The 27,814-nt window shown below is 42.0% G+C and overlaps 2 protein-coding genes across 2 annotated transcripts; one reads left to right on the forward strand and one right to left on the reverse strand.

The window, feature by feature from the left end:
* The first annotated feature begins 979 nt into the window (after positions 1–979).
* TSPAN13 (tetraspanin 13) lies at positions 980–20,045 on the forward strand. The gene is made up of 6 exons (XM_080580436.1): positions 980–1,331; positions 13,491–13,658; positions 14,959–15,039; positions 15,998–16,111; positions 16,458–16,568; positions 17,802–20,045. Exons 1-6 carry the CDS (start codon positions 1,269–1,271, stop codon positions 17,874–17,876), a joined length of 612 nt encoding a protein of 203 aa, XP_080436562.1. The 5' UTR covers positions 980–1,268; the 3' UTR covers positions 17,877–20,045.
* Positions 18,859–27,466, reverse strand: AGR2 (anterior gradient 2, protein disulphide isomerase family member). Its single transcript, XM_080580437.1, has 8 exons — positions 27,310–27,466; positions 25,543–25,680; positions 25,232–25,295; positions 25,077–25,129; positions 24,332–24,405; positions 23,875–23,938; positions 22,832–22,915; positions 18,859–22,587 (listed from the first exon to the last, which is right to left on the reverse strand). Exons 2-8 carry the CDS (start codon positions 25,670–25,672, stop codon positions 22,538–22,540), a joined length of 519 nt encoding a protein of 172 aa, XP_080436563.1. The 5' UTR covers positions 25,673–25,680; positions 27,310–27,466; the 3' UTR covers positions 18,859–22,537.
* Between the last annotated feature and the right edge of the window lie 348 nt (positions 27,467–27,814).

The following is a 27,814-nucleotide window of genomic DNA, read 5'->3' on the forward strand; positions in this document are numbered from 1 at the left end:
TACTGCATGAGGAAAAAAAAAAGAGTTATGTTTAATTGCAGAAGTCTGGCAAAACATCAAAGAGCATAGGAAAAAGATGTTAAAAAAAAGAGATCTGAGTGACAGCCCAGGAAAGACAAAGCCTGCTGTTGTTCGGCCTCTTTCTGTCTCACTGCTGGCAGGAATTACTAGCCGGCTGTGGCTTTCCTTAGCAGACAGAGGCCAGCCAAATTACATAAAACAAAACGTTTTTGGAATTTCCTTCTTAAATTGCTTTGATGACAAGTTCCTATTAAGAATTGTCGTGAATTCGTCAGAAAGTAGATGCAGCTTCCTCTGCTAACCGGGAACTGACCATCGCTGGCAACTTTTTCTCTGGCACCAAACTTTGCTGCAATAAAACCGCAGCGCTACATGCGATAGCAAACCCCCCAAGTGATAGTGGTGGAGGAATCTTGTCTCTTTGTGAAGCCCAGTGAAAAGATAAGAAAACATTTTGGACACTAATCCTGCAACGCGTGCACACCCTGAAGTAGCTTGCAGTTATGGGGCCTGTTGTGTTTATTGCATGGCATTACTCCGCAGGGTCTGAAGATGGGGTTTTGGGGAGTACTGGTGAACTGGGACAGTGCTTCAGTCAACCAAAACCAGCATCAGAAATTTGGTAAGGCTGTTGGGAAACGGTAGAGATGGGTTATTTCGTGTGGCTGGCCGTAAGTAACAATATTTAACTCTCATACTAAGGAAGCATGCTGATGTGAGCTCGTAGGAGAGTAAAACTTAACAGTACTCCAAGTACCCCAGAAAAATAACCCCTTGAACGTCTCCTTTTGATTACCCAGGGGATGGGTTATCGATCACACACCCGCGCTACCAGGGGAGGGGGGAGGGAGGCCGCAGGCGGCAGCACACCAAGATGGCCGAGGCGGTGCCGACCCCCCACCCCGGGTAACGCCCAGCGCTGCCGTTCCCCCCGCATCCCCGGGCCAGGCCCCAGACGCGACAAGGGGCCGCCCCGGGGGAGGTCGGCGGGGGCCGAGCCCCGAGCGCCCCGCGCTCCTCAGGGGGCGGCCGGCGCCATCCCCACCGCCATCCCCTCCGCGCCCCTCGTTTGCATATTTTTACCTTTGCGCCGGGGCCCGGCCAATCAGCGGGCGCCGCTCACCTGCTGGCGGCGGGGCGGGGGCGGGGGCGGCGCGGCCTCCCCGCGGCGCAGCTCCCCCGAGCCGGGCCGCACCGCACCGCACCGCGCCGGCAGCGGTACCGGTACCGGCACCGGCACCAGCGCCATGGTGTGCGGGGGCTTCGCCTGCTCCAAGAACTGCCTCTGCGCCCTCAACCTGCTCTACACGGTGCGGCGCGGGGCTTCGGGTTTGGCGGGGAGGGCGACGGAGAGCCCTGCGGTGTTTGTGTGTGAGGGGGGGGGCGGGTCCCGGTACCCCCGGTTGGGTTCCGCTGCCCCCGAGAAGGGAGAGGGGGCACGGCTGGAGGGAGGGGGGCGGCGTGCGTTAGGGTGAGTAACTGCCCTGTGGGGGGGGTCCTGCCCTGGGCCGGGCACCTGCTCTTGTTTCGGTAAGCCTGGGGGCCGGCGTTCCATAGAGAGCAGTAATATTGCGGGTTGGGGTGTGGGGTTTTTTTCTTCACCTCCTTACCCACGCTCGCATGAGCCAGCGCCGGGAGCAGGGCTGCGCGTAATGGCTGCCCCCGGCGGCGTGTGCCCGCGGCGGCGAGCTGCTGGCCGGTGCCTCGCTGGCGGTGCTGGCCGAGCCCCCGCCGGGGGGAAGGCAGGGGGCAGGCGGGTCCGACGCTGCTCACCCGCCAAACCCTTCCCATCACCGGTGGCTAATTAGGTCGGGCTGCAAGCCCCGCGACAGGGCGTCAGTGGGTGCAGGGGTGCCTCTGCTGAAGGCAGGGCTGTCGCTTATCGCTGCGGTTGGAGCAGCGGGTGACCCTAGAAAGTCGCATGGGATCCCCGCGGCACCGTGCCTTGCCCGCGTTAGCCCCAGCCAACAGAGCAGGTAGGCATCGTCTGCTTTGGCATCTGTAGTTAGAGGTAACCTTCGTGTACGTAGACCAAGGTGAAGGTAACTTGGGAGTGCTCCACCCTGATTTCTCTTTTAAGTAAACCAAGATGTAAAGCAATACATATATATTTATTTATTTCTTGTATGACAGAAGGGTGAGAGAAATGTGGGTCTTTCTAACATAACATACATACACAAATCTCATTCCGGTGTCAGATGGACAGTGCGTGTTTTTCCTGGACATCTCATTGCTCATTCTGACAGGCAAACAGTAACCAGATCTAAGGGGTCCAGTAGGACTTCTGAGCATATTTAGCCTCAGAAGGGGTGGGTTGATCTCCAAGACTTCTGTGGTACCATTTGTAACACCTGTGCAATGTACCTGTGACCTGAATCTTGCTCTGATGTCTCTGAGTGGAATTTACTTTGTGGGCGTCACTTGGTATTCATCCGTCTCACCTGTGCATAGCATATGCTTTTGCTGAGAGGAAGGGGTGACTTTAAATTACAGTAACTGGGATATCCACCTGTTATTGTTTGTGTCGCCGATTAACGATCGGCAAATTACAAGACTAACATTTTTCAATTCTGAGTTGCAGAAAAATCATACAAGGTTTAGTTGGCCCGGTGGAGTTGATGTTGCAAAATGTGCAGGTTTCCCTGTTCCTGGGTTAGACACAAACCTGACAATGCAACAGTTGGGTTGTAACAGCACAATGAATTACAGGCTTCTCTTCTCCAAACTGGAAAAACACATGGAAGACCACCAGAGAATGAACTTCACCTTTTTAAGCAACAGTAATTCACAGCAAGAATTGGTGAGAGGAGTAGTGGGGAGAGATAAGCTCAGTTAGGTAACGCTTGAACATTCAGCTACATGGATGTGTCTGTATCATGTGCTTGGGGGAGTTACAGTTTGTATTAATCTTTTTTTTTTTTAAGCGCTTCTAGAATATCTTGAATTTCAAAACAACAAAGTAGGATATTGGAGCTTGCTGTCTTGTTTTACTCTTGTTTTCTTGTATACCAAGAAAAATACATATCCTGGCAGTAATAAATCAGTTACTGGCTTAAGGTAAGAAACCAGAAACTGACTAACCTAATTGCTCGCTTACCATTCTTTTCAGGTGATATTTGCTGATGCGTTTTGGTTTTTCTCTGGACTGAATTAATGTCCTTAGGCACAGATTCTATTTTAAAATTTATCTTCTGTGAGTAATTCTGGCATCTATGTTGAGTCTTGCTGACTTCAGTATGGTTCCTTATGGGTATAGGAAGGGTAGAGAAAAATAATTGAGACTGTTGACTTAATATGTATAAAATGAAATGCATTGCTAGAATAAAGTTTTACATGAAAGAACTGTCTGCATACAAGAATTTTTAAAGTTCTAGCTTTGGGTATCTGACCAATTTTGTCTTAGTCAATCATGTTTATGTTTTCCTGTGAGTGTCAGACCAATATAAATTATTTAAAAGGGCTGTCCGTGGAGTTCAGCTAGATTCAAGGATGCATTGTAACTACAGATTTCTAATCTTCCAGGTATGAGAGAACCCTAGTTGCTGGCCTCACCGGTATTTGCTCACTTGAATCAGACAAGGATTTCCTTAGGTAGACAGTGTTCCTTTCAAGGAAGTCTTGAGTAATTCTGTTGAAGGCTGAACAGTTGATATCTTATTTCAGATCAGATTCTCAGAAAGGAAAGGGAAATTCCCAAGTCCTGGCTAGTGATGAAAGATTGAAATGGTGGCTGGGACGCAACATTAAATGTATTTAAATTAAAGGAAAAAAATACATTTCATTTGGATGGTATGTGCTGTTTTTAATCACCTGAGCAGCTACTTAGTTATTCCTGCAGCACCAAACATTAACTGTTTGTTGTCAGTATGTAAACATCTTGCCTTTGTTTTGATGAGCAGGCGTTCAGTTTTTCTTACCCATAGAGTGGCTGTTTGATTTTAAAGTAGAACATTACCATTAAAATTATTTTTTTTTTTTAGTACTACAGGGTTCATGCCATAAGAGCATCCATGTTTCCTCATAATACTAGAAAGTACCTTATCAAAATCATCTACTTCTTATAGTGCTTTGCTCTCTGAACTTGTTTCTAGACTGCCTGTTCAGTGCCCTCCCTGTTCTTTGCATCACTATGCAAAGTATTGTACTTGAAAGTTTGTGTTTTTGTTTTTTTTCATCTTTGCCTATTGCTGCCTGTTCTCCGGGTGCAGTAATCACTGAAAGTGTAATTACTGCATTTGTGCTGTCTGCCACCTTTGTCAAAATTGCTTTCCCTGTATTATGTAAATATATGCAAAGATGAGGACAGAAAATCCCAGATTTGGGCAGCAAGTGTTTGGCATGGTGGGGCTTGTAATAATGCTTGTGGGAGTTGCACAGTTCCCAGTGCAGAGGGGAGAGCACCTTGCGTCCCGCAGGAAGTCTGCAGGCTCCAAGTCCTCTCTGCATAGAGGAGAGCTGGTGTCAGAGGCAGGGTAAACATTTGGATTGTTGTAGGGAAGGGGAATGCAGCTGTTGCTTGTGCTTTCTGGTAATTTCCTGGCCGCTACAGCGGTTATGCAGACCCAGGTATTAGCAGCCAGTAATCAGAGAAACCCAATTCCTGTCCTACAAAGCAATTTCTTTCACGGTGGTAGAGGAACCTGTGATCTCTGAGCTCAATTCCCTTTTGGTTCGAGTAAGTTTTTCTGCCATGAGAAGCAAGCAGCAAATAGCCTGCTGTTTGCTGTGCCTGACGCTCTCCAGTCTGTGTACAAGCGCGCGGGTTAAGTTTGCTGCAGCACCTGCCTGTCTGTTGGGCTGCTCTATCTCATCGTCCTAACTATGGGTACTCAGCAGATGGGGCAGGCTGCCTTGGAGCCGTTTCCTTCTTTCCCAAGGACAGTGTGAAGGCAGCAGTACGAGCTGTGCTATCTGTTCTTGATGGGTAAGTCCAACAGTGGTACAGAAGCTCCCGAGTGTGTGGCAGGGAAGGTCAGCGTTGGTCATGTTAATTTAGTCTGTTTGTTTTCATTGGCTTTTTTTGGAAGGCTTCTGTGCTCACACTTGAGAATGCCGAAGAGTATCTACAGCGAAATATATTTTAAAACTGGTTGTCAGTCCTTGGACATGTGCTCAGATGTGCCGTGTGTCAGTTTGTAGCCAAAATGACAGCAGTCTGTGGTAGCAGGGTCAGAATTAAGACGTGCTGGGTCTGTAGATCAGATATGAGTGTTTTTTTTTTTAAAAATACATCTTGTGCAAAGTGTGTAGTTGCAGTTGGAAGGCCCAGGAAGGCCAGACCACCATGATTAATGAAAGAACCGGAGAATGATAGGGTGCAGATGGAGGGGGTTGTATGGAGCATGATATGTTTTGTTTTGTGATGTTTTCAACCATTCTAACAGTGCAGGTGGACACTTTAAAGCCTGCATAGTTTAGAGATGCACATTGAATGCCCTGAAGTAGTCTTGGAGCTTAAATTGTTAATTTCTACTGACGTTTTCAGGTTGAGGGAGAAATATGTGTGGAAGAAGGATCTGTGGGATCACTGGGCTTCCTGAAAATATTTTCCATTAAAAAGGGGGGGGGGGGGGGGGGGCAAAAGTAAGCATCTTTGAAGATAACTGTTCCCGTTATAGAGCAGAAAGCTTGCATTTCCAAAAAACCATGGAGTACAAAACGGGTTAAATCTCACTGCTGGTTTAACCTTACAGAAGCTTGTTACATGGTCAGCAACAATTTGTTCCTAATTATTGGCCAACAACACAAAGAACTCTGAACTGGGCCATCAAACCTAAGGAGCTGGCTTCTGTGATAAGAGACAGGAATGCTGCCTTTCACATAAATTGCTCATTCCACATCATGTCTTCCAAGGCTGTTCAGTAACCAGACTACTGATTGTTCCTCATGTAAATAAAATAAGTATTGTAATTGTGAAAGGTTCTGCTTTCTGATGGAAATCCTCTGGAGGTGCCCAGAGCTTTAGCGCTCAACCTTAACTTTGCTTTCAGTAAAGCTGAAGAAATACTGTGAGGTAAAGTTGCTTATGGGTTGGATAGCTTGCAGGCATGATAAAAATCAATTTCACTTAGTTGTAGCTTGCTAAAGATGCACCAGCACATACTGCTTGTTGTATTAACACGTTGTTTTTAGATGAAGTGCTGGGGACCAGAAGAATTGTCTTCTAGATTCTCTGGGGATGTGAAGAAATGATTGACCAAGTTAAAGGGCAGAGTGGTAGAAATCTTTGACTTCAAAATATATACCACTTCAGGTTTAAATTTTAAAGCCTCCTTAAAAGAAGTGTTATGATTATGAATTTGTATAGAGAGAGAGGGGTTAGGGAGGATGCGTTTCATCATGTGTGCAATCTCTCTGATTTTAGTTCCTGTTCCTTATCCAGTCTGACAGCTCTTCTGTAAATATTTCCTTTGCTGATAGTGGTGTGAATGCTTTATAGTCTATCTATGTAGGAATGGCGAGGCCATATTTCTTGAAATTTAACTTATGAAATGTAGTTTTTACTAATTCTGCTTTGGTCTGAGGCTACAAAGAAACACTGAGAACACTAAATTCTGTGTGTGACTTGCTTCCCAGCAAGCAGTTGAAGGTAGTTGAAATGCTGAAAAGTTGCTAGTCAGTGAAAATAGCAGATTTGGTTATGGCGTGCTATTGAGGGAAGGAAGAACTGGTATGGGCATTTGAATTGTTTGTCAGTGGTGGTGTCTAGTGAAATCATTTCTGTGTGTCTTGGTTTCTTTTTGTAACAGAATTTAAGCTTGTGGATAAATATATGGGGTAAGTATGAAGGGAAATGCATTTACCTGGTGCAGTAGTGTCGCAAATGAGCAACTTTGTGCACAGGAAAACTTGGATTTAAAGACTATAGAAAATTAAGGCAATTTGTTTTCCTTTTTACTTTTAGATGAGTTAAAAGAGTAATTTATGCAGTAGTAAGGGAAAAGAAAACCAGACAGGTACTATAATGGCTAATGCTTTATTCATGTTAACAGTAAGTTAACTGGAGAGCGGGACAAGCAAACTTGTGATGACTTCAGCTTCTGTCACAAAGAAATTCTACTTTGTCTATAAATTATTTTGAAACATCTCTGAAATTTGAGTGTGTGTGATGGACATGTTTAAAAAATGCGCACACAAAAGTATAATGGAAGATGCTTCAAGTGGAGTCTGATTCATTCCACTGATCTTGAACATACAGTCCCTAAAATCTTTCCTACAGAGATGCTGACATGGGAGTAATGTTTTCTCTAATGGCAATATGCGTGATATTCTTACTTTTTTTAAGATTCCGTAGAAAAAGTACTTGACCTCATAGTGAAAACTACTCTTCTTCTCTTGGGACTTGTGCTGCCTGTAGGTTTGTTCCAGGAAAGCATTTATTTAATCTCAAATCCGTGAGTTTATATATTGGGTTATGCTAAGCCTGTGTTTATGTGTGTGTGTTTTTAGAAAAGGTTGCTGGAGTTTGTACTGATGAAGATAGTATATAGTAGTAAACAAGGGTGTATTGGGTTCACGTGGCAGGGGGGCTGCAGGGGTGGCCTCTGTGAGCAGAGCCCAGCAGCTGCCCCATGTCAGGTCAGGGCCAGCTCCAGCCGGCTCCAAAAAGGACCTGTTGTTGGCCAGAGGTGAGCCAGGGAGCAGCGCTGGTTGGACCTCTGGGAGAGCAGATCTAAGGAAGGGGGTGGAAAAAACCAACTGCTGTGCAACAGCAGCTGAGAGAGCGGGGATTGGGAAGCAGCCCTGCAGCCTCCAAGGTCAGTGCAGCAGGAGGGCAGGAGGTGCTCCAGGCACACAGCAGCAGTTCCCCTGCGGCCTGTGGAGAGGCCCCTGGTGGAGCAGGCTGTCCCCCTGCAGCCCATGGGTCCCACACGGAGCAGATCTCCACGCTGCAGCCTGTGGAGGAGCCCCCGGTGGAGCAGGTGGATGTGGCCTGGAGGAGGCTGCGGCCCATGGAGAGCCCCCGCAGGAGCAGGCCCCGGGCCGGAGCTGCAGCCCGTGGAGAGGAGCCCACGCAGGAGCAGGGGGTCTGGGGGGAGCTGCTGCCCATGGGGGACCCGTGCTGGAGCAGTTTGCTCCTGGGGGATGGACCCCGTGGTACGGAGCAATGTGGGAGCAGTGCTTGAAGAGCTGCTGCCTGTGGGCAGCCCCCACAGGCTCTGTTTGGGAAGGATGACATCCCGTGGGAGGGACCCCACATGGAGCAGGGGCAGGGAGTGGCCGTGAAGGAGCGGTGGAGATGAAGTGTTGGGGACTGACTGCAGCCCCCATTCCCCTGGAGGGAGGCCATAGAAGAGGGTGGACGGGGGATAAGGTATTTTTAGGTTTCTCACTGCTCTAGCTTGGTAGTCATAGGCAATAAATTACATTAATCTCCCTATGTGGAGTCTGTTTTGCCTGTGACAATAATCGCTGAGTGATCTCCCTGTCCTTATCGCATCGTATTTTCTTCCCCTTTCCCTTTCCCTTTGGGGAAGGGGAGTGAGAGAGTGGTTGTGGTAGAGCTCAGCTGCCTGGCAGGGTAAAACCACCACAGAAGGTTTTAAATTTACATTACTGGCTGTTGCTTTCCCATATGCACACACTTCCCGGGGCTCTGTCTTGCTTTTCTGGTTTGTGGATAGTATGTGCTTGTAGTATCTTTCCATGAGACAGCTTGGTGTAGTTTGAGACCGTAATAAATCCTTTTGCCCTTAAGTGAATGGGACCTTTTAAATCACTGTGTAAGTACTTGTGAAGAATCATTCATTGCTCTTTTATTGAGAACTGTTTGTAAGAAGGTGTTTTGTTGTTGCATGGCCTAGGAGATTGTGGTATTTAATGAGGCAGGTGGTTCAGCAGAGTCCTTGGTCAGTGCTAAACCTGTCCCCCATCCTGGTAAAACTTGTTTTTTTTGGTGTGGGGAGTGGCAAAGTTTCCATGGTGGAACTGCTGGCAGTGGTGGTTGGAGGGGACTTTGGGGCCCACCTGTCTGGGCTTCTGCTCTGGGCAGGATTATGAGCAACACTAGGTTGCCACCTGTGGTTTCGTCTACTTCAGTCTTGAACACCTCAGAGAACAGAGATTCCATCATCTTTTTGAGTGCATCACCAAACCACCTTGCAGATGTTTTTTATGTCCAGAACCTTCCAAGCCATTGCTTGTGGCTGTCGCCCTTGTTTTGCTGCCTGTCAGTACTGAGAAGTGTGTGCCTCCATTGTTTTCGTAACGCTCCTTCATCTTCAGCTGCTATTTGATTATTACTGACTAAACAAACCCAACTCCATCACCTGATTCTCAAACATCATCCTCAGAGCTCCAGGCTATTTGGAGACCCTTTCCAGCTTCTCGTATTCTTTTTTGACTTGGGGGATTTGAAATAGGACACAGTACTTGAGCGTGCAGCTTCTCCAGCATTGAGTTTCCTTTGACTGTCCTCCTCTTGGCTTTCCCTTCACAGTGAGAGCAGACTTTGGCTCGTATTCCACTTGGCAATCTGTGTGATTCCCCAGGTCGATCTCGGAAGGCTGTTGTTCAGTCAGTTTGTTCCCAGGCTGCAATGACGTAACCCAGGTGCACAGTTCTGCACTTCGTGAGATTTTTCTTGGCTCACTGCTAAAGTTCATCAAGGTCTGAGCTGAACCTCTAGTATTTGGAGAGTCAGTCCCTCTTTCTTGTTTAGTATCATCCATGGACGTTTAAAGGATTTGTTCTATTCCATCACCTAGGTTGTTGATGAAGATGCTGAGGAATGTTGGCCCCTGTATCAACCTCCTTACCAGCTACCAGCAGGATGCGGAACCATCCATTACTACCCTTTAAGCTCAGCCATCCAGCCAGGTTTCATTCAATCTAACAGTCCAGTTCTCCAACCCATGTTTTTCCAGCTTATCAATGAGAATATTGTGGGAAAACAGATCTGTCCTATTCACTAGAAACTGGGCTGTGATTTGATATGTTTCTGGTAGATTTATCAAGTAAATATTTGAAGCACCAGTAAGGCTAGCTTTACATAATGTAAAATTTATATAGAGAAAATAGTTTCACTTGTATTTCAGTCTTCCAAGGATGACATTATTTTCTTGGGGGGGTGGAGGGGCTTGCTGCTGTGAAATGTACTGTTAGTAAAATAAAACATGACATTTGGAAGATCTGTAGAGTCCTTTTTTTCTTTATTTAGCAGAAATAGATGAGTTTTTAAATAAATAAATAAAGCTGTACCTGTAGAATGTATGTATTATTTATTTAAAAGTAGTTAGGGACACTTATTCTTTCAACTATGTTTTATTTCAAAGTCATAGTAGGTTCACTTTTAGAAATATTGCATCTAAATTCTTTGTTTCAAAACACCTGAATATACATTGTTGAGTAGTAATTCCTAGCAGCTAAACAGTTGTTTAACCTAAGAATCTTGCTTTGTTTTACAGAGTTGTAAAAACTCTTCCCAAAACAGCTTAAGTTCTTTTTCCTGTTTGTAGTAGTATGTGTTTACTTTAGTTTTTCACATTATGGCGCTATAAAACTGCATATATATCTGCCTTTATTGCTTAACGGAATGAACACTAACAGGGAAAAATGCCTTTATTCTTTGGAGGAAGGGGACAAAAGAGTTGAAAAGCTTAGTTTACTAGACAAGGAGTTTGTTTCTTGGAGACCTACATCTGAGCAATTAATTACGTCTTCAGTCTGGATCTGTAGCTGCTGAATCGCATGTCTGACACTTCCTGACAGCCACCTGTCGACCTGGTAATAAGAAACCAGAGGGGATGATTGCCAGTGTCAAACCACAACTGAAAACGAAGGAATAACAGCAATTTCATCTTTCAACACGCAGAAGAGGCACAAGCTTAATTCTAAGTCCATTTTGAGAATGGTTTGTAAGCCTTCAGTTTCCATTTCAGTTTTGAAATACACAGTCAATTTTCCACACTTTCAAGTGGCCGAAATTGAAGGAGTCTGGAGTGGCTTTGATCCAAATCATATATCTGACTGATATTGGATGAAGCTTTCTCACATCGCTTGCCAACTGGAGCCCAGTAATACAGACCTGTGATTGTAACGAATTTCCAGATGTTTTGAAGAATTAGACAATGGTCAGCTTCATAAAGGAAGAGAAAACTTCTCATTTCTCTTTTTTTTGGTCAAAGCTGGCCACCAGATTTTTGAATGTTTGAGATGGAACAACAGGTTTAAGAGTCGAGAAGAGTATTCCCCCCCCCCCTTTTTTTTTTTTACCATCTACTGAAAATCATAGCAGTTCCAGATTCAGTATGTGGCTCTTACTTCTAGTGTCATATGCATTTGTTTCATGTACATGTCCTTGGAGCAATGGAAGCTGAGGCAATTAACCAGCAGCAAGAAGTAAGTAGTACGCTGCAGCTCACACACCACATATATCTAAGAATGTTTTAAGCACAGATTTCGTTTAGATGTCCTGGTTTTGATTTTGATCCTTTTAAGAATAAGTTGATTTCATCTAATTGTTTTAAAATTTTTAAGAAATAACTGAGCAAAGATCTGGACGCTTCTGACACTCACGTAGTAAAATCTCTGTGGTACGAGGCAATGAAATAAAGTGAATGGGCATAGATCAGAACAGGAGGATCTTGCACTTAGCTGTCTGATAGTGAGGCTAATTTTTAACTAGCAGTATTAGGAAGTTTATAGCCTTACGCAGCATACGTTCAGAAAATCTGTCTGTGGCAGAGCCAAGGCGCTTTTGTTGTTATTTTCTTATTTTTCACTTCTCTGTAATTTAGATTCTTGACATCTTGGCCCAGTGTTTTGATTTTCACTAAACACGATGATTAAGGCTTTTTGTTTAAGAGAAACAAATACGTGAATTAATCCTGAAACTCTGCCGGTATTGAACAACTCCTTCCACTGTTATATTGCTCTTCTGTCTCTTCATGTTGTGAACGGAAGGTGTAGGGATGACAAATACCCTTCTTTTCTTCTTGCAGACTGATTAAATTTCTCCTGAGGATTACTGGCTTTTTGTTTAAAAAAAAAAAAAAATTTTTTTGAGATGTGTTTCTGTCTGAACACAAGTTGGGGGAAACTCCCACTATGTTTTGATCTTGCTGAGCATCACAAGTTGTTCTACTAGCTTTCTTGATGTTCTCTTAGATTTCCTTGTCTCAAAAGCAGCATTACATCAGCCAGTCTTCTAAAAGATACTTTAGTTGAAAAAATATACTCTCATAGAATCATGTTTAGTATTAAAACCTAGAAAAATGCCCTGCTTTAGGGTTAATATACTGAAAGGATGGTTAAGCTGGAAATTTACTTTTTTTTTTTTTATATCCCTCTGGTAAGTAGTAAAATGTCATGATGCATCTTGTTTGAACAAAAAATAATGAGCAAGTCTAAGTGCTGCTCTATATTTGTTGTTGAATAAAGCCACAGGGTTGGACTAGATGGAGCGCATACTGCTTTTTATAATGATACAGCTTCTGGGTATTTTTTGGTGAGGTCAGGCTTTTGGAAAGTTGAAATTTGCACGTCGAATTGATGTTATTTAATGGCGAATGTAATAGGCGATATGTGACGCATAGGTCTAACTGTTTCAGATGAGCGTTAGGCATCTTGTGTCAAGGACATCTGGCTTGCTTGACTGCTGCTTCCCTCCTGTTGTAACTCATTGCAGATTTCTCTGCAGCTTTTCATGTTGGAAATTTTTTTTCTGTTTTTCTGTGTTTTTGGGCTGGAAACAGGAAAGGCTGGAGCTTCCTGCCCACATAAACAATGAATTCTAGCAAACTAACTGGGACAGATTCTGCTTGCTTTCCCTGAATACCATCATTAAAAGGAAGGAAACAGCATAGGAGCGCTTTGGGCATTGAAGTAGGATTGACCTCATAGTAGAGCTAATTTCCTGATGAAATACATAGCAGAGACAGGACACCTTAATTGTTTCGCTGTATGCAGTCCTTGAGATTCAATATTTTTGTATGACCTTTTTAACTCTTGTGTTATATCATGTACTACATAGAATCTTCTCTAATGATTTCATACAACTGTATTTCTGATTACGGTAAGTTTTGGCAAAGTGCAGTTTTTTACATGTTCAGAGCTGTGGAGCTATATTCTATAAATATGCTGTGTCACAGAAAACATCTGGAAGCGTCATTCTTCCATTCTGTAAATTAAAGCTGATGATTTTTGTCTTATTTTGTCAATTCTGTTATAATCCACACCAATTCAGTGTTTCCAGTCAATTACAGTTCAGCAACATGGCTTGACTTGTAGGTACGCTGAGTTAGAACAGTTTCTCCATAACAGTGTTGAGGAATATGTGTGCCTTAAAACATCTGATAAAATCATTCCAGGATGAAGTGGGGAATTGGCTTGTTTAGCATTGTGCTGTTTCTCTTTGAACTGGAAAGAATTGTACGTTTCTGATAACAACCTTAACGTAAGGAATGTAGCTGTGTGTTGGTTGAGTCTCTTTTAACATGCAGACTAACTCTGTTTTCTCTTCCCTCCAGCTGGTAAGCCTGCTGCTGATTGGAATTGCAGCATGGGGAATCGGCTTCGGCCTCATCTCTAGTTTCAGAGTTGTCGGAGTGGCAATTGCAGTAGGCATCTTCCTCTTCCTCATTGCCCTAGTCGGATTGATTGGTGCGGTGAAACATCATCAAGTATTGCTGTTCTTTGTATCCTTCCTGTGTGTTATTAGTGCATGGATCACAGCTTGATTCAAGCCATGTAAACAACCTGCTCTGCGGGCTGACACTTGCGGAAGGTGCTTCAGAAACAGAACAAGGCTGTGAATTTCTGTTTTGGTCAGGTGCAGTTTAAATTAAACATCATACCCAGTTTATTCCAGTTTCCTTGTTCTGCCCTTGTTTTCACTTTGAAGACAGAACTATTCCCTCCTTCTCTTTTCTCAAAAAGCTGAAATATTTTAATTTTTAAAGATTTTACGGTGTGCCACTGTGTTACATGTTACAAGCCCTTCTTGCTGTGCGCTCAACCCTCTAGCAAGCTGGAGTGTGTGAACTACTAATGTTTAGCAATGGAGGGAGGAAGATATTTCAGACAGCAAACTGGCTGTAGCTGGCAGAGGAATGCGTTGTTACCCATACATGCTGCCAATAAGCACTTTCTTTCATACCTAGTCTGTAATTGTGAACCCAGATTTGAAATAAGCACAGGCCTTCTCAGTGTGCTGTGCTGTCCCTTTGTGTGTACTGACACCGTGTAAGCTATCTGTGGTGCTGCCTTGCATAACAAAATTGATCTGTTTGGATGAGAGAAGAGATTAATCAGATAAAATTCTTATTTTTCTGGTTGTGGTCTGTGAATAAATAGTGATGTCTGCGTCACACACAATTTAATTACACGAGGTAAGTTTTTTGCCTTGCAACATGGCAGCCAAATTGAGAATCCAGTGCACGACTTTCAAGACGTGAACAAACAAAACTTGTTCTTTTTTGGTTTTATACTGTTTTCAGATGCATCAGTGCAAAATTGTGTTCCAAAAGCAGCTCTCAGTTTTTATAATCTATCTTAAAGTTACCTTTTTAATTAATTACAGTGTGATGTCATTGAACAAAGAAAAAAAACATGTAATATCAGGAGAAGTATTTCATTTATTACTGTAAGTGAACTACCTTAAAATGGCAACTTCAGTCTGTAAAGATAAAGGAACCAACTATAGATTTTCTTTCTCTCTCAACTTTCGTTATTTCTTTGTTCATATTGTCTTCCTAAACAAGAAATACTAAACCCAGAAATACAAGCTGTGAATACTAGTAGCCAAAAAAGAGATAACATATGGTGATTGAGTTCTGGGGACATTATTTGTGTTATCTCTTCCACATCTAGGTAGAATTTTTCTGTAGTTCTTTTGTTTCAAAAGACCTGTTTTTATCCAATGAAATAAGGCATGCCATTAGTCATTTGTGTTCTATAAACAAAATTAGAGAGACTGTCTTTAACTACCACTTCCAGTACATGATTATCCTCTTGCTAGTCTTTATTGTCCAGTTTTCTGTCTCCTGTGCCTGTTTGGCACTAAACAAGGAACAACAGGTGAGAAATGTTTCCTGACTTCTCAGTTAATCTATAGCATATTATTATTTTTATTTCATATAAATATATGTATGCGTGTGTGTGTGTATATCTATACAGATGTATGTAGTCTTCCACCAAATGTGGAGTGCATGTTTTAAGAAAATCTGGTTTCAAAAATGCCCTTCAGCTGTCTCTTATTTTTAATTATTTTGGTTTTAAGGTGCCCATCTAGGTTTACGTTCACAATTGTAGCAGCATGGTATCTTGATTATATCATGGGTTCAGCAGTTCCAGATAAGCTGATGAAATCTATGGTAATCATAATGTAAAGGTGATAAATCCACTGAATTGTTCTTGTGTAACTGAAAAGGTTGTTATGACTACATTAGGTACAGAGGCGACTGACCCATAACTGGAAAAGTAAGACAAGCGCCTGTGGCATATGGAGAATAATTCTTACTGCATAAGTAGGAGGCAAGGGTATAGTGACTAAATGATCAGCTTCTACATGTAAGCGCAGTTTGTTTAAAACCTGAGCAATCATGCTTAGATTAGTCATGTGTTTATTACTCGTGCTCTTGTTAGGTTTAGGAAAAGGATTGGAAGAAAATGACTTACGACCATAAACATGCTGCTGCTAAGTGCTGCAATCTCATTTGCTATCCAAACTATTTGAACATTGAAGTCATTCTTTAATATGTTGTTCTGTTAGGCTTTGGGATCTTAAGGTTTTAGTTGTTAAGGGCTATATAATTGGTGGAGCAAAGCTAGGTAAGCAACGGATTCTGTTATTTGGATGTTCCTGCTCAATGAGAAGCTATCAGATAAGGTTTCTGTTTGAGCTGTCTTTGGGGAGTCAACTGTTGTGTTGACTATTATGAAGGAAGCAAAAAGAATCACCTACTTTGCCTCATATATTGGTTTCCATTGATATATAAAACAGATCAATTAATATGTATTTGCTTATGCCTTGTAGAGTCAACTTCTAGAGGTGGGATGGAATAATACTAACAGCGCAAGAACAGATATTGAGAGAAATCTGAATTGTTGTGGATTCAGAGTCTTTGATCCAAATGAAACCTGCTCCTCTGTAAGTTTTTTTTGAAGTGTAAAAAGACCTCAACCTTCTCTCGTTGAATTTGTTCAATAATGTATAATTGCTTTCATAGTTGAAGAAAGCAGAGATTTTTAACAAATCTGTAAGTTAGTTGTTATGATGATACTAAGGTCCTTATTTAACTTACTGGAAACCTTACAGAGCACTCTTTAAATGCAGAGCACTCTTTAAAGGTTGTATTTGTGTACTTGCTTTTTTGGAGCCTTGTAACTCCTAAAGCTTTGTCCGTGGCTTGTAGTCTTCTGTAAAGCTAACTGGAAGCTTTCAATGAAGCATCATCAGAAAATGGAGTGCAATTCTCCATTTGTATCTGTTACAGGATTGCTTTAGAAGTCACCAGTGTCAACCATGTGCACCGATAATAGAAGAATATTCTGGAATGGTGCTCAGATTTGTTGGAGGCATAGGACTCTTCTTCAGTTTCACAGAGGTAAGTAGGTTAGAAAATAGTGCTTTTATTTTTATTTTTATTTTTTTTTGCCTGTAATTGTTTCACAAAACAAAGCCTTAAGTTTTAGGGGGTTTATTACAGGAACTCACCATATTGTCAAACCTAATTAGGTCAAAGCTTTTCACACTATCAGCTTGTTTAAGTCTGCCAAAAGTAGGGCTTGTCTTTATTCAACACTTGGAGTATTTATGACTTTCTGTTATTTAGACTACAAACTTACTATGTAGCACATTAAAATGTGGTGCTATAAAACCTAGATTTTGCAAAAAGTTAGCTGTTCAGGTTTACTGTTATCCAAAAGTAATAAAGTTGTGCTGTTGCTTTTAGCTTATTTCCATATTCTCCCTGCTCCCTCCATCTTTCTGTGCTTCTTTGTTTGTTTGTTTTGGAGGATTTTTTTTTTGTGCCTCCTGTAGTGCAGAGAGACAGTACCATGATAAATGAACTGTATTTTAAGCATTATGGTGTGTTTTCATTTTTTCTTTTTTTTAAAGTCTTTAGCTCTTTGCTTTAGTATCCAGATGGTTCATATACTTGCTTTATCAATCAGTGAATAAAAATCCTCGGAGCAGATCTTTCATAACTCCACAGTACGGCATGTTAAAATGATGCTCCTGCTGTGCAGTGCAATTTTCAGACTGTTTGTAGATATTGCAGCAGCAAGGGATATAGCAACTTAAGCAGAATTACTGTGACTTCTGCCCTCAATTTCTGTATTAAAAATGTGAAGTTGCTGTATGGGGGTGTGCGTGTGTGTGTTTATGCAGAATTTGAAAATGTGCTGGAATATAGCCCTATTCTTAAGCAGTAGCTGATGAAATGAAACAATTTGTAGGATATTATTTTATTTATCATTATCCTAAAAACAGGCTTATGAATATTTATCCTTTGGGGGGGGGGAGGATAGCTCTAGATACTGTGATACTAGATATACTCTGATAAATATTTTGCTTGGCATTGTGGATACAGTTTTGCCCTTACTTTCTTCTCTCTATTGCTAGATAAGAATTATTTCTGAGAAGGTGCATTCTTTTTTAAATTATGGTAGTTGGTCTGGGGTTGTGCAATTTCAGCAACAGTGTAATATTCTACACTCATATACTATAAATTAGTTATCGGGGTTTTATGTTTAAAACAAATTTAGTAAAACTGATGGAAGATGAGGGTGGAAACCCTCTGCTTAATAATATCGTTGGGTTTTTTTCCTTTCAGATCCTGGGAGTCTGGCTGACCTATAGATACAGGAACCAAAAGGATCCCCGTGCAAACCCCAGTGCATTTCTTTGATAAGTTTATAAAAGACTGAATCTTCTCTCTGCACCCTCTACTTCAAAATACTAGATCCATAGTTTGACACTTCCCTGTAATAAGGATTCTCCATGTACCCAAAAGAAAACCTTCTCCATAAGAAGTTTGCAGTTTTTATCTTTAAATTCCCACTGTTTTTCTTAAAAATCTCTATTTTGAAGTAGATCGGAGTATTCAGTAGCTGGGCAGAGTCAGAATAATTCTGTTCTGACTTCAGTAGTTGGTGTGGTGAACTCTGTTCAGTGAGTTTTGTAGCACTACTGGCTTCTCTGCTGTCCAAAAAACCAGAAAGTATTTTCTGCTGTATTGATTACAAAAATTCACCTAATTTCTCATTAAAATGATAAAAATTACATGGTGGGTGTGTTAAGCTGTATGATTTTATTAAGATTTACAATGAGTTCTAGTCAACTTTTTTGTCTTAGTAATGTTCTCCCATTCTTCTGTTTCTATTTTTTTAAAAAGGTAAAGGTGTTATCTTTTGTAGTGCGTATAAGTGTGTATTAACTGACTACTGTAGTCTTCACCCCTTCCCTACTCTGTTTATTTTGTGTTTTTTTTTTTTGGGGGGGGGGGGGGGGCAGATTTAGAGGGTTTTTTGAGAATTAAAAAATAAAGAAGTACTTTTATGGGCATCTTCACTATGAGAACTATGAATGAAGAAAACCAGAAGATGTAATCTGCAGCTAATTAACCTGAGCCTTTTTTTCTTTTGACAACTGAATGAAACTTGGTGTTTGTACAACATAAGCATTGATAGTGGTCTGTCATCTTGTTTATGTAGGAAACTTGACTTGGTGTTCGGAAAGCTGTATAAATATTTTTACAGATGGTATAAAACTATAGTTGTACTCACTCAGCAGTATATATTCCTCTGTCATCCAGCTTCAAGTCTTGATTTGATAAGAGAATAGTGGGGAGGAGAAAAAAGTGGTGTTTTCCAATAGTTTGTTTTTTAAAAAAAAAAAAAGATTAAAGTTAAAATGGTACATCATCCATATGCTGAGTGTTGTGTAAGCTGAAGGAGAGCACAGTCCCTGGTCCAATCTCCAACATGAGCGATACATGAGCTGGAATATCTAAGCAGCAGAGGTGCACGTTCCATTTGTTTCTAATCACAATGAATTGCAGACCTGTACCTTTTCTTCATTAAATTGCTGCTTCTAGCATGGTGTAGGCAGCTTCTGTAGCCTGAAAGACAGCTCTGCAGGAAGAAAAAGGGAAGTGTATTAAGGTCATCTGCCAAGGCACACACAATATCTGAGTGCGGTGGATGGGCAGTCAATGAGTGCAAACGAAAGAAGGTTATTATAGGGGTCTCCCTTTGCTAGGCAGATGCCTTCCTGCTTTCACAAAGAAGGCAGAAACAAGTTGAAATACCTGCTTATCAGAACGCTTTCAGACTTCATGTGCCCAGTGCTTCTCAAGAAGGAATTGTCTCGATGTTTCAAGGGAAAATGCTGAACCTGAACACGGAGAGGACTATGAGGAGCTTGACAGCTTCTCGTCAGATGATTCTTCAAAATCTGCTAGCAGCGCCATCTCCTGGTGTTGGATCTGTGAATTCCTGCTTCTAATGTCTGGAAGTACTGCTTTCTGCTTCAAGCACATTCTGAACCCATGTACTGAAGGAGATGGGACCTTAAGAGCCTTCAGACTGTTACTGAGATATAATGTAAATATACACAGCCTTTTTTTTATTTTCTTCCAAGTGCTGTCCTGTTAAAGGGTACTTGCCCTGCCATCCTCAATACATGTCAAGAGGACAGTGGTGATCTCAAAGCTGTCCTTAGCAACAGCTGATTTTCCTGGTCTAGATTGGCTTTGTATTCTGTGCATTCATGTCATAAATCAGAGGAAGAGAATTAAGGAGAAGGTTTCTGAATGTTAAAATAACACTGTATCATTGCTTCAACCTTGAAATTTTTCTTCATTGTATTTAGAGCTTGGTTTGGGGTGGTTCTAGTTTCATGATTATAGTAGGTGATACTGGAGTGTGTACATGTGCGTTACTGAAGAAATACTGAAAATGTTACTGCTTTAGAAACTGTCATGCCTCAGAACACTTAATGTGAATTTGTTTAAGTGTTCAAAAGACAGATCAGTGGAGCATAAGGTTTGATTAAAATTTTTCTATTGTATTAATAATACTTTGTCCAAGATTGTTTTTTGTTTGTTTGCTTTTAAAATCAACTACGAACCTTGAAATTCACATCAAAGATACGGATTCACTTTCAGAATCTGATTCTTAAGAGGGGGCAGTAAAATACATTTTTTAAAAAAATATACCACATACACCATCTGACCATTTTCATGTGAAGATAACTTTATTACAAGAAGAAAAAGCTTGCATATCTTGAATTGTTACCTGTAAAATGTACCTTAAAATCTGTAGCTGATAAGGAATAGGACCTTACAGGACTATACATGACCTTGCATTGTTATTTTAGCCATAATTATTTAAAGATTTTTGAAGTATAATGGAATTGCAGAAACCCTATTCATCCAGTGCACTTCAAGTTACTGAGCATATACATTTCAGAAATGATTTCTCCGGGTTTTCAGGCGAAACTATAAGATTTTTTATAAGTTACTTGGCTTGGTGCCTCTAAGTAATTGGTGTTTAGAGGAGGGAATGAAAAGAGCAGAATTAAGTAAACCATTTCTGTATTCTTGAAAAATTGGCTAAGGTGAAAAGCAAATTACAGAAGTATAGCATTGAGTGCAAAAAAAAGAGTTTCAAATTCGAAAGTGATTTTTTTTTTGCGTACTCGCAGGCTTAACTAAGAGTACCCCTAGACTTGCAGAATATGCCATACTGTAGGTGCACTGTTGAGTCAAGCAGACAAAGATGATTCTGATAACCAGTTGTTCCTGCCTTCATCAGTGCTGTCCTTCTGCTCATTTGTGTAAAAACTATTTTTTATTGTTTTATTTTATCGTGTGTGGCCAATGGCTGCTTCTAGAGAATATTTCTGCCTCAGCTGCCCCATTTTCCACCACTTTCTTCTGCTTGGGAAGAAAAGGAAAGACCTTGCTGTAGCAAAGAATTTCCTCACCACAACTAAAGGATGCTGCAATAGAAGGGAACATCTTACTGAACTGCTGAAGGGATGCTGAATCATAGAAGGGCTTGGGATGGGACCTTAAGGACCACCCAGTTCCTCCTCCTCCACGTGCAGGGATGCCACCCACTAGATCAGGTTGCCCAGGTCCTCATCCAGCCTGGACTTGAACACCTCCAGGCATGGGGCATCCACAGATTCTCTGGGCAGCCTGTGCCAGTGCCTCACCATACTCTGAGTCAAGAATTTCCTCCTAACCTAAACCTCCCTTCTTTTAGTTTAAAGCCATTCCTCCTTGTCCTATCATTATCTGCCCAGGTAAAAAGTTGCTCTCCTTTTTTATAAGTCCCTTTTAAGTACTGAAAGGCCACAATGAGGTGTCTCCAGAGCCTTCTCTTCTCCAGGCTGAACAACCCCAGCTCCCTCTGCATGTCTTCACAGGAGAGGTGCTCCAGCCCTCTGAGCAGCTTCGGGCCTCACAAGGGCAGAGCAGAGGGGGACAATCCCCTCCCTCACCCTGCTGGTCACCCCGCTGTTGATGCAGCCCAGGATGCAGTTGGTCTTCTGGGCTGCAAGTGCGCACGCTGCTGGCTCGTGTCGAGCTTTTTGTCCACCAGAACCCCCAAGTCCTTCTCTGCAGGTGTTCAGCTGCAGGGTGTCTTTTAGATCTAACTTTTGTTGTCCCTTTTGGGCAATCACAAGCCACAAAATCAGGAAACCAGCCATATAATCACTACAATATAATTTCTGTTAATAATCTCAGGGATTTACTGAATTCCAATGTAAGCAAAAGTCTTCTACGGGAAACAGTGTTTAACTTTTTTAATTTTTAAAAAAGATCTTCATGTAGATGTGGTGATCTCAGATCACTTCAGAATGCAGACAATTTTAAAAACAAAAAGCAAGCACAACAAAGCTATATGTAAACAACCACATTCTCTACTACCATGTGATTTTTCTGTATTTGAAACTGTTTTCCTTCTTAAAGGCTCAAGCAGTATGCACATTACCATGTAATTAACTGCAAACACAGAAGAGTTTTGTAAAAGGTTTGCACTTCTTGTTATCTAGCTGTAAAGAAAGGACTGATGAGAGCGAGGCAGGGGTTGGTGTTACAGGAAAGTAGATGGTGATAAAGTAAACTGAGGAACAAAGCTTTACGAGCTGCTGAATCGAGATAAAAAGTTGTTTTCTTTCCAAAGTGCTTAGATAAGAAAGTGCGAGGGGTGGTCTCAAGTAACACTGATTTTACTCTTATATTAGGAAATAATAATAAGGGGAAAAAAAAAAAGCCACAGCAATGTTTGTATGTAAACACTTGAAATAGATTTATTAAAAAAAAAATCATTTGTACAGTTGGATCATACAGTATTCTGTACGCCTTAAATTAAAAGACTCCAGCCTTTAAAAATGCTGCCCAGTACAAAAGTGCTAACATAAAACTAGTGTTTATGTGTATAAACCAGCACTATACATCACTAAACATCACCCTAAATAATCTCTTCACCAGCGTCAATGAGTGGAGAAGAGATGGAAGATCAGACTTCGTGGTCTTTAAGGGCTTCCTTCTTCCCCTTACAGTTCAGTCTTCAGCAGCTTCAGTGCTTTCTGCATGTTTGAATACACTAGAAATGAGATATTCAAACGTGTTATTTTTGTTGCAACTTTTCCACAAGGAAGTATTTTCAGTGTTTGTACCTGGGCAGGTTAACATGCCGAGGTAAGCCATGCGGTTATACCCTACCCAAACCTTTCCTTATCTTATGTTGGCTAACTGTCCTTCAGCCAGCACTGACGGCAAGTGTGTCACGTCTGGCTTTACTCCATGCCAAGTGAAAAATGTGGCTGCTTGGAGAACACACTACTTACACAATGAAATGTCAGAGGGCTCGTATGCATAGAGACGGTTTGAGTATCTTCCAGTAATATCAGCTCTCACAGTCAGGGAAGGATCTGGAAAAAAAAAGAGGAGGAAAGTTGCAGAGCGCAGGATTAACCCTCGAGCAGAAGGAAGCAAACCTTTCTGCACTTCTGTTGGCTTCCTAAGTGTTTCTGCAAGACAAGTCTGCTCCCACCAACAACCAACAGGTCGTTGTTCTGGAGAGTTAACTGCAGTTCTGGTGCTGAGATGTGTTTGCAGGTTTGTTGGGGAGGTGATCGGTTTGATTCTGATCATTGCTGATCAGCCTGAGACCCTGTGTCGCTGCACAGTACATAAATTAGCTCGACCAGCTGAGGGTGCTTTCAGGCTACAAATGTTAAGAAAGAAATAACGAAGGCAGTTGTTGTGGTCTGATGAAAATGGTCATCACGACCTAGATTTGTGCAGATATGCTGATGACGTGTATATAAGTATGCGAGGTTGTGTATCTCTTCTGGGAGAGGGAATACCTGTTTGCATGCATGGCCACTGGTAACTCCCCAAAATACAAGTGATCGTGAGGGATTGGTGCAAAGTGCTGGAGTCGAGCTATGGACTGGGCCTAGAAACCAGCCCCTGAAGCAGCCGGCATCACTGCCCTTCCTATGATGTCTGAGATCGTGTCTGAGATGAAACCTCAGGGGGAGGAATTCCGCACCTGTGGCACTGCTAACGGCACGGCTGGGGCTGCTTTGCATTATAATCCACTTTAGAGAGTGGCAGCTACAGGGGTTAAAGGTGGTGAGCTCCCCGATCAGAGCCAGACCAGAGGCAGGCTTTTCCTTTTCCATCTCTGCTCTTATCCTTGTGCCCTATGTGCACCTAGCCCAGAAAGATGCTCTTGCTCAGCTATTTTTTTTTTTTTGAGTTTTCTTTTCTTACGTGCACCAAAACCAATGTGAAATTCTGTGTTTCTCATGGAATAAAATCCTGCTAATAAGCCTGAGGGTTTGAGATTCACGGCAGGGGCTTCGATCTGAGATATACTCACCGATGAACAAAATCCGAGGGACGTACTGGCCATCAGGTGCCAGGTTCTTGTCTGTGGTTTCATACTTAAAGAAAACAGATGGGGTTCCCGGTCAAGATTGCAAGAGGGCATGTTACATGATTCTTTCCTTTATACTCAGTGCTATCAAATACAAACTAAGCAATGCATTTCACACTTTCAATAAATCCACTGCCTGGGTTACAACATTTAACAAGCTAGAGCTGTATATTGCTCATAACATTTAATGATATTATTACATTAAACTTTAAATTCCTTTATATTTTGTCAGTTTGATACCTTAAGATGAAAGAACTTTATTACTAAATCTATTACACTCCAGCACTGGCTGTTTTTCCTAGCCAATCCTGGCTATAAAACTGCCTAGTTATAGCTAGAGAAGCCGTAACTGGAAATAAAACTTTGTTGCTTTCACTTGAAGTGTAACTAGGAAACTTACCACAAGGTTCAGGAGAATGAATTTTTCAGCCAGTTTCTGTATTTCTTTATGTTCAGCAAAGACCTTCTTGAGTGCTAGAGTGAAAGCAATGAGAAATGATAGTTAATAAAAGAAAAGCCCCTGAAATAGTCCTAGGAAAAAAAAATCACACAGAATAATCAAAATGAGAATTTCCAGTTTACAATTACAGCAAATAAAGACTTGAAATTCATTTCACTGAAAGGTGATGCACTCAGCTTTATTCTGTGGTAAAGAGTAAGTATAATGGTACAAAATGTCTCTCCTTCAGATAGTGCAGCTCTCTAAAAATTTCTGCTCAAGTTTGAATTTGAGCATTTTGCCCTTTAAAACCCCTTTTCTCCTCTTGCAGCTTCTAACTCCAGTTCTCGGGGCATGGCCAATGCATTGTGGAGACATAGGACCTCAACCTGGAATATCTGAAAGGATTTAAAGGATTTTAACCCTTGTACACAGCTGTTGAGGGATGCATGCCTCTTGCCGTGTGGGTCAGCTCATGCCTGTGTGTGACAGTGACACGCTCAATGCTCCCTGTGCGTGTGCAGGTTGGCATTTGGCTACAGTTTCCCCAGCAAGCAGATTTTCATTTTTATTTTTTAAACAGCATCTATCTAAAACTGAAACCCAGCTATTTTATTATATTTTATTATAATTTTAATGTTATTTACTTATTTATTTTATTATTTTATTTATTTTAATTTTATTTTATTCTGTGCAAAAGAATTACCTTGACTGTGTGGGCAGTCATCCAGGTGGTGGATAATCATCAGGGGTTTATTGCTGGGAAAGAAGATTCCTCATTAGGGCTGGTGGGGTGCAGGGGAGGTGCTGGGGGATGCCGCAGCGCAGAGGGGCACGGAGGGGCACGGAGGGGCTCGGTACCTGTTCTTGGCGCGGAAGAGGGCTTCCTCGTACGTCTGTGTCCAGATGAGCTGGTCTCCCCAGCCTGCGAGGGAAAGACAGGAGGCATGTTACAAGCAGAGCTCGCATCTGACCCCAGCCCTCCTGTGCCCAAGAGGGTTTTGGACAGACAAAGCTGGAGGGCTTTAAGTCAGGAAAAAGGAGGGGGTAGAAAATACTAGAAAATATGTTCGCAGAATGGGTTGCAAGAAAATTAATTTCACAGAAAAATCATAGGAATCAAAATTTTAGATTGTTTAAAAAAAATAATTCATTCATTAATTTATGTTTACCTCTGGAGAGTGTCTGAGGCAGCTTGGGCTTAGTGTTAGTTTCCTTCGTATCCTTCTTGCCCACATCCTTGGCCAGAACACAGGAGATGGCAACGAGCAGCAGGAACACGGACACGTAACTCTTCTCCATGGCTGCTCCTGGGACGGAGGAGAGAAACTACATTTTGTCGTGCCTCCCAGGCTGCTGCTCTGAGGCATGCAGCAGATAAGCAGGTCGGGTGTGCAGCAGGGTGAGCCAGGGCTGAGGCTGGCTGCTCCCGTAGGGGCCTAGGCTTGGGGGAATGTGCAGGAAAGGTGAGGTTTGCCTAGCAAGTTGTCATGAGGGACTTGGCTGCTTTCTGCTGCTGTGTTTGTGCTATTGAGCTGTGGTTCTCTTAAGATGAACATTTCTGTGTCAGTTTCCCTCTGTTCTTTTTGCAAGTATTGAATTTGCTCAGTAAAACAACAGAGTTTTGGCCATTTCAAAAGTACTTTTAAGTACTCATAAATTCTCAGTTATCTCTGGATCTCCCAGTCTTACAGTAAATGAGCAGGTTAGCAGCCCAGGGGCTGAGAAATTCACCTGTCTAGGCTCTTCCTCCGTTTTGCAGTAGGAGTGACTCAAAGGAGATATAAAATTTAAAGCTAGGTATAATTCTGATACATTAACGTAGATGCAGGTTAATCCTGTTGTTGAAACTTCATATCCTGTCTTCTCCCTTAAAGTATCATCTAATCCTGAAAAACAGTCAAATCTATAATAAAAAGAAAGGGGAAGAGTTGCTCGGTGGAACACTGAGAAGTGAAATGCAGTTTGCTGGTTTAAGCAACGCAAAGCAGAGTGCTTTTCCTGAGCCTGACCCTGGGGCATGGAGATGGAGATGAGATATGTCCAATGGGAAGCTCCTCAGCATTTCAGCTGGGATGCTTTGAAAGCGTTGCTAAACACTTTAGTAACATGACCCTATTAAATTTCATTACATTTAAATTTTCATTAAATTTCATCCTGAAAACTGGAATACCAATATACTGGGTACAGTAGGAAAACCCAAGATATTCCATAAGCAATATGGAAAATTCAAAACTTTCATGCAAAAATTACAACAGACTGACAGCTCTTAAAATTCAGACAATGAAAATGAAAATTCCAGGAAAATTGAAGTATTTTTCCAGGTAGGAACTGCAGGAGGAGGCACTAGCTGCATCTGCATCAGTGATACAGTGCTCTTAGCTACTGGGAAGTCCAACAGACCTCAAGCATCCGCAGTTACCATTTCAAGGACATCAAATGTGATTTTGCAAGAGACTGCCTGTCCTAAGAAAAGTCTCCTTGGCAAGGAAGAAAATTAAATAAGGTTAGATTAAATGCAGTGGATTTTCAAGGTTGCCTTGAATTGCTTTGACTAGAGCCGTATAGCGGAAGTAATGCTCATTTAAAAAAAAAAAAAAAGTATTGGACAACCAGGAAGTCAAAGACCAGGCAAAGTTTACTCTATTGCCAGTGCAGAAAGCCAAGACAGAGAAATATTAAACCTGCCCTTTCAAAACTTCCCCTCAGGAAAGCTGTGCACACTTGTTCTAAGTTTTCCACCCCTAAAAAAAACCTTCCTCTCCTGCTTCTTTTAACTTGTAAAGACGGCATTTCTCTCTATATATTTCTTGTTAGCAAGCTGTACCAAACCATGCCTCCATTGCTACAGTCTTTTCTCTCCTCTGACTAGCTGCCACAGCTCCGGGCAGCCTGAGTGCTCCCGCAGGCAGCTCCCAAAGCCGCGTGCGTTGCCTTACCTTGTTTGCTCTGCCCGCTGGGGTGCGAAGGTGTTCCCGGTCCCAGTGTGAACACCACGGCTCCTTCTGCCTATTTATGCACCTTCACACACCCCAACCCCACCCACAAGCTTTGAATTTGAATACTACTTCCAAAGAGCTAAACTTTCCAGTTTTTCCCCCTACCAAAACGTTCTGGGTTAATTTTGCAATTAGTTAACATCGCGGTTTCCTGACGAGTGCTGTGTATAAAGCTTGGAGACATTTCCAGAGACTTTTTGAACATTTAGAAAAGGTGATTTTAAAATGTTGGCAAAGGTCCAAGTCCAGGTAAGCTTAAGTCAAGACTCCTGATTCGCCTGAAGAGTGATTTGTCTTTTTTTGATTGGCTGGAAAGCGAACATGGGTCACCGTTCTCTTATTTCTCTGAAAAAAAGTTAAATTGATGACTCAGAGTTTTAGGTGTTAATGAGATAATTAATTGTGCACATTACACAGATATATATGTATGCATGCAGGTATATAT

This window comes from Anser brachyrhynchus (genome assembly GCF_964034855.1).
Source record: "Anser brachyrhynchus genome assembly, chromosome: 2".
NCBI classification, from domain to species: domain Eukaryota; kingdom Metazoa; phylum Chordata; class Aves; order Anseriformes; family Anatidae; genus Anser; species Anser brachyrhynchus.

Excerpts from the sequence above, each read along its gene's own strand:
- TSPAN13 (XM_080580436.1), top strand. The coding sequence starts at position 1,269 with ATGGTGTGCGGGGGCTTCGCCTGCTCCAAGAACTGCCTCTGCGCCCTC. Across the intron at positions 13,659-14,958 it reads ATCAAGTATTGCTGTTCTTT|TACATGATTATCCTCTTGCT; the intron begins GTATCCTTCCTG and ends TACCACTTCCAG. Across the intron at positions 16,112-16,457 it reads CAAATGAAACCTGCTCCTCT|GATTGCTTTAGAAGTCACCA; the intron begins GTAAGTTTTTTT and ends TATCTGTTACAG.
- AGR2 (XM_080580437.1), bottom strand. The coding sequence starts at position 25,672 with ATGGAGAAGAGTTACGTGTCCGTGTTCCTGCTGCTCGTTGCCATCTCC. Across the intron at positions 24,406-25,076 it reads TGACTGCCCACACAGTCAAG|CACTCAAGAAGGTCTTTGCT; the intron begins GTAATTCTTTTG and ends CTTTCACTCTAG. Across the intron at positions 22,916-23,874 it reads CCCTCGGATTTTGTTCATCG|ATCCTTCCCTGACTGTGAGA; the intron begins GTGAGTATATCT and ends TTTTTTTTCCAG.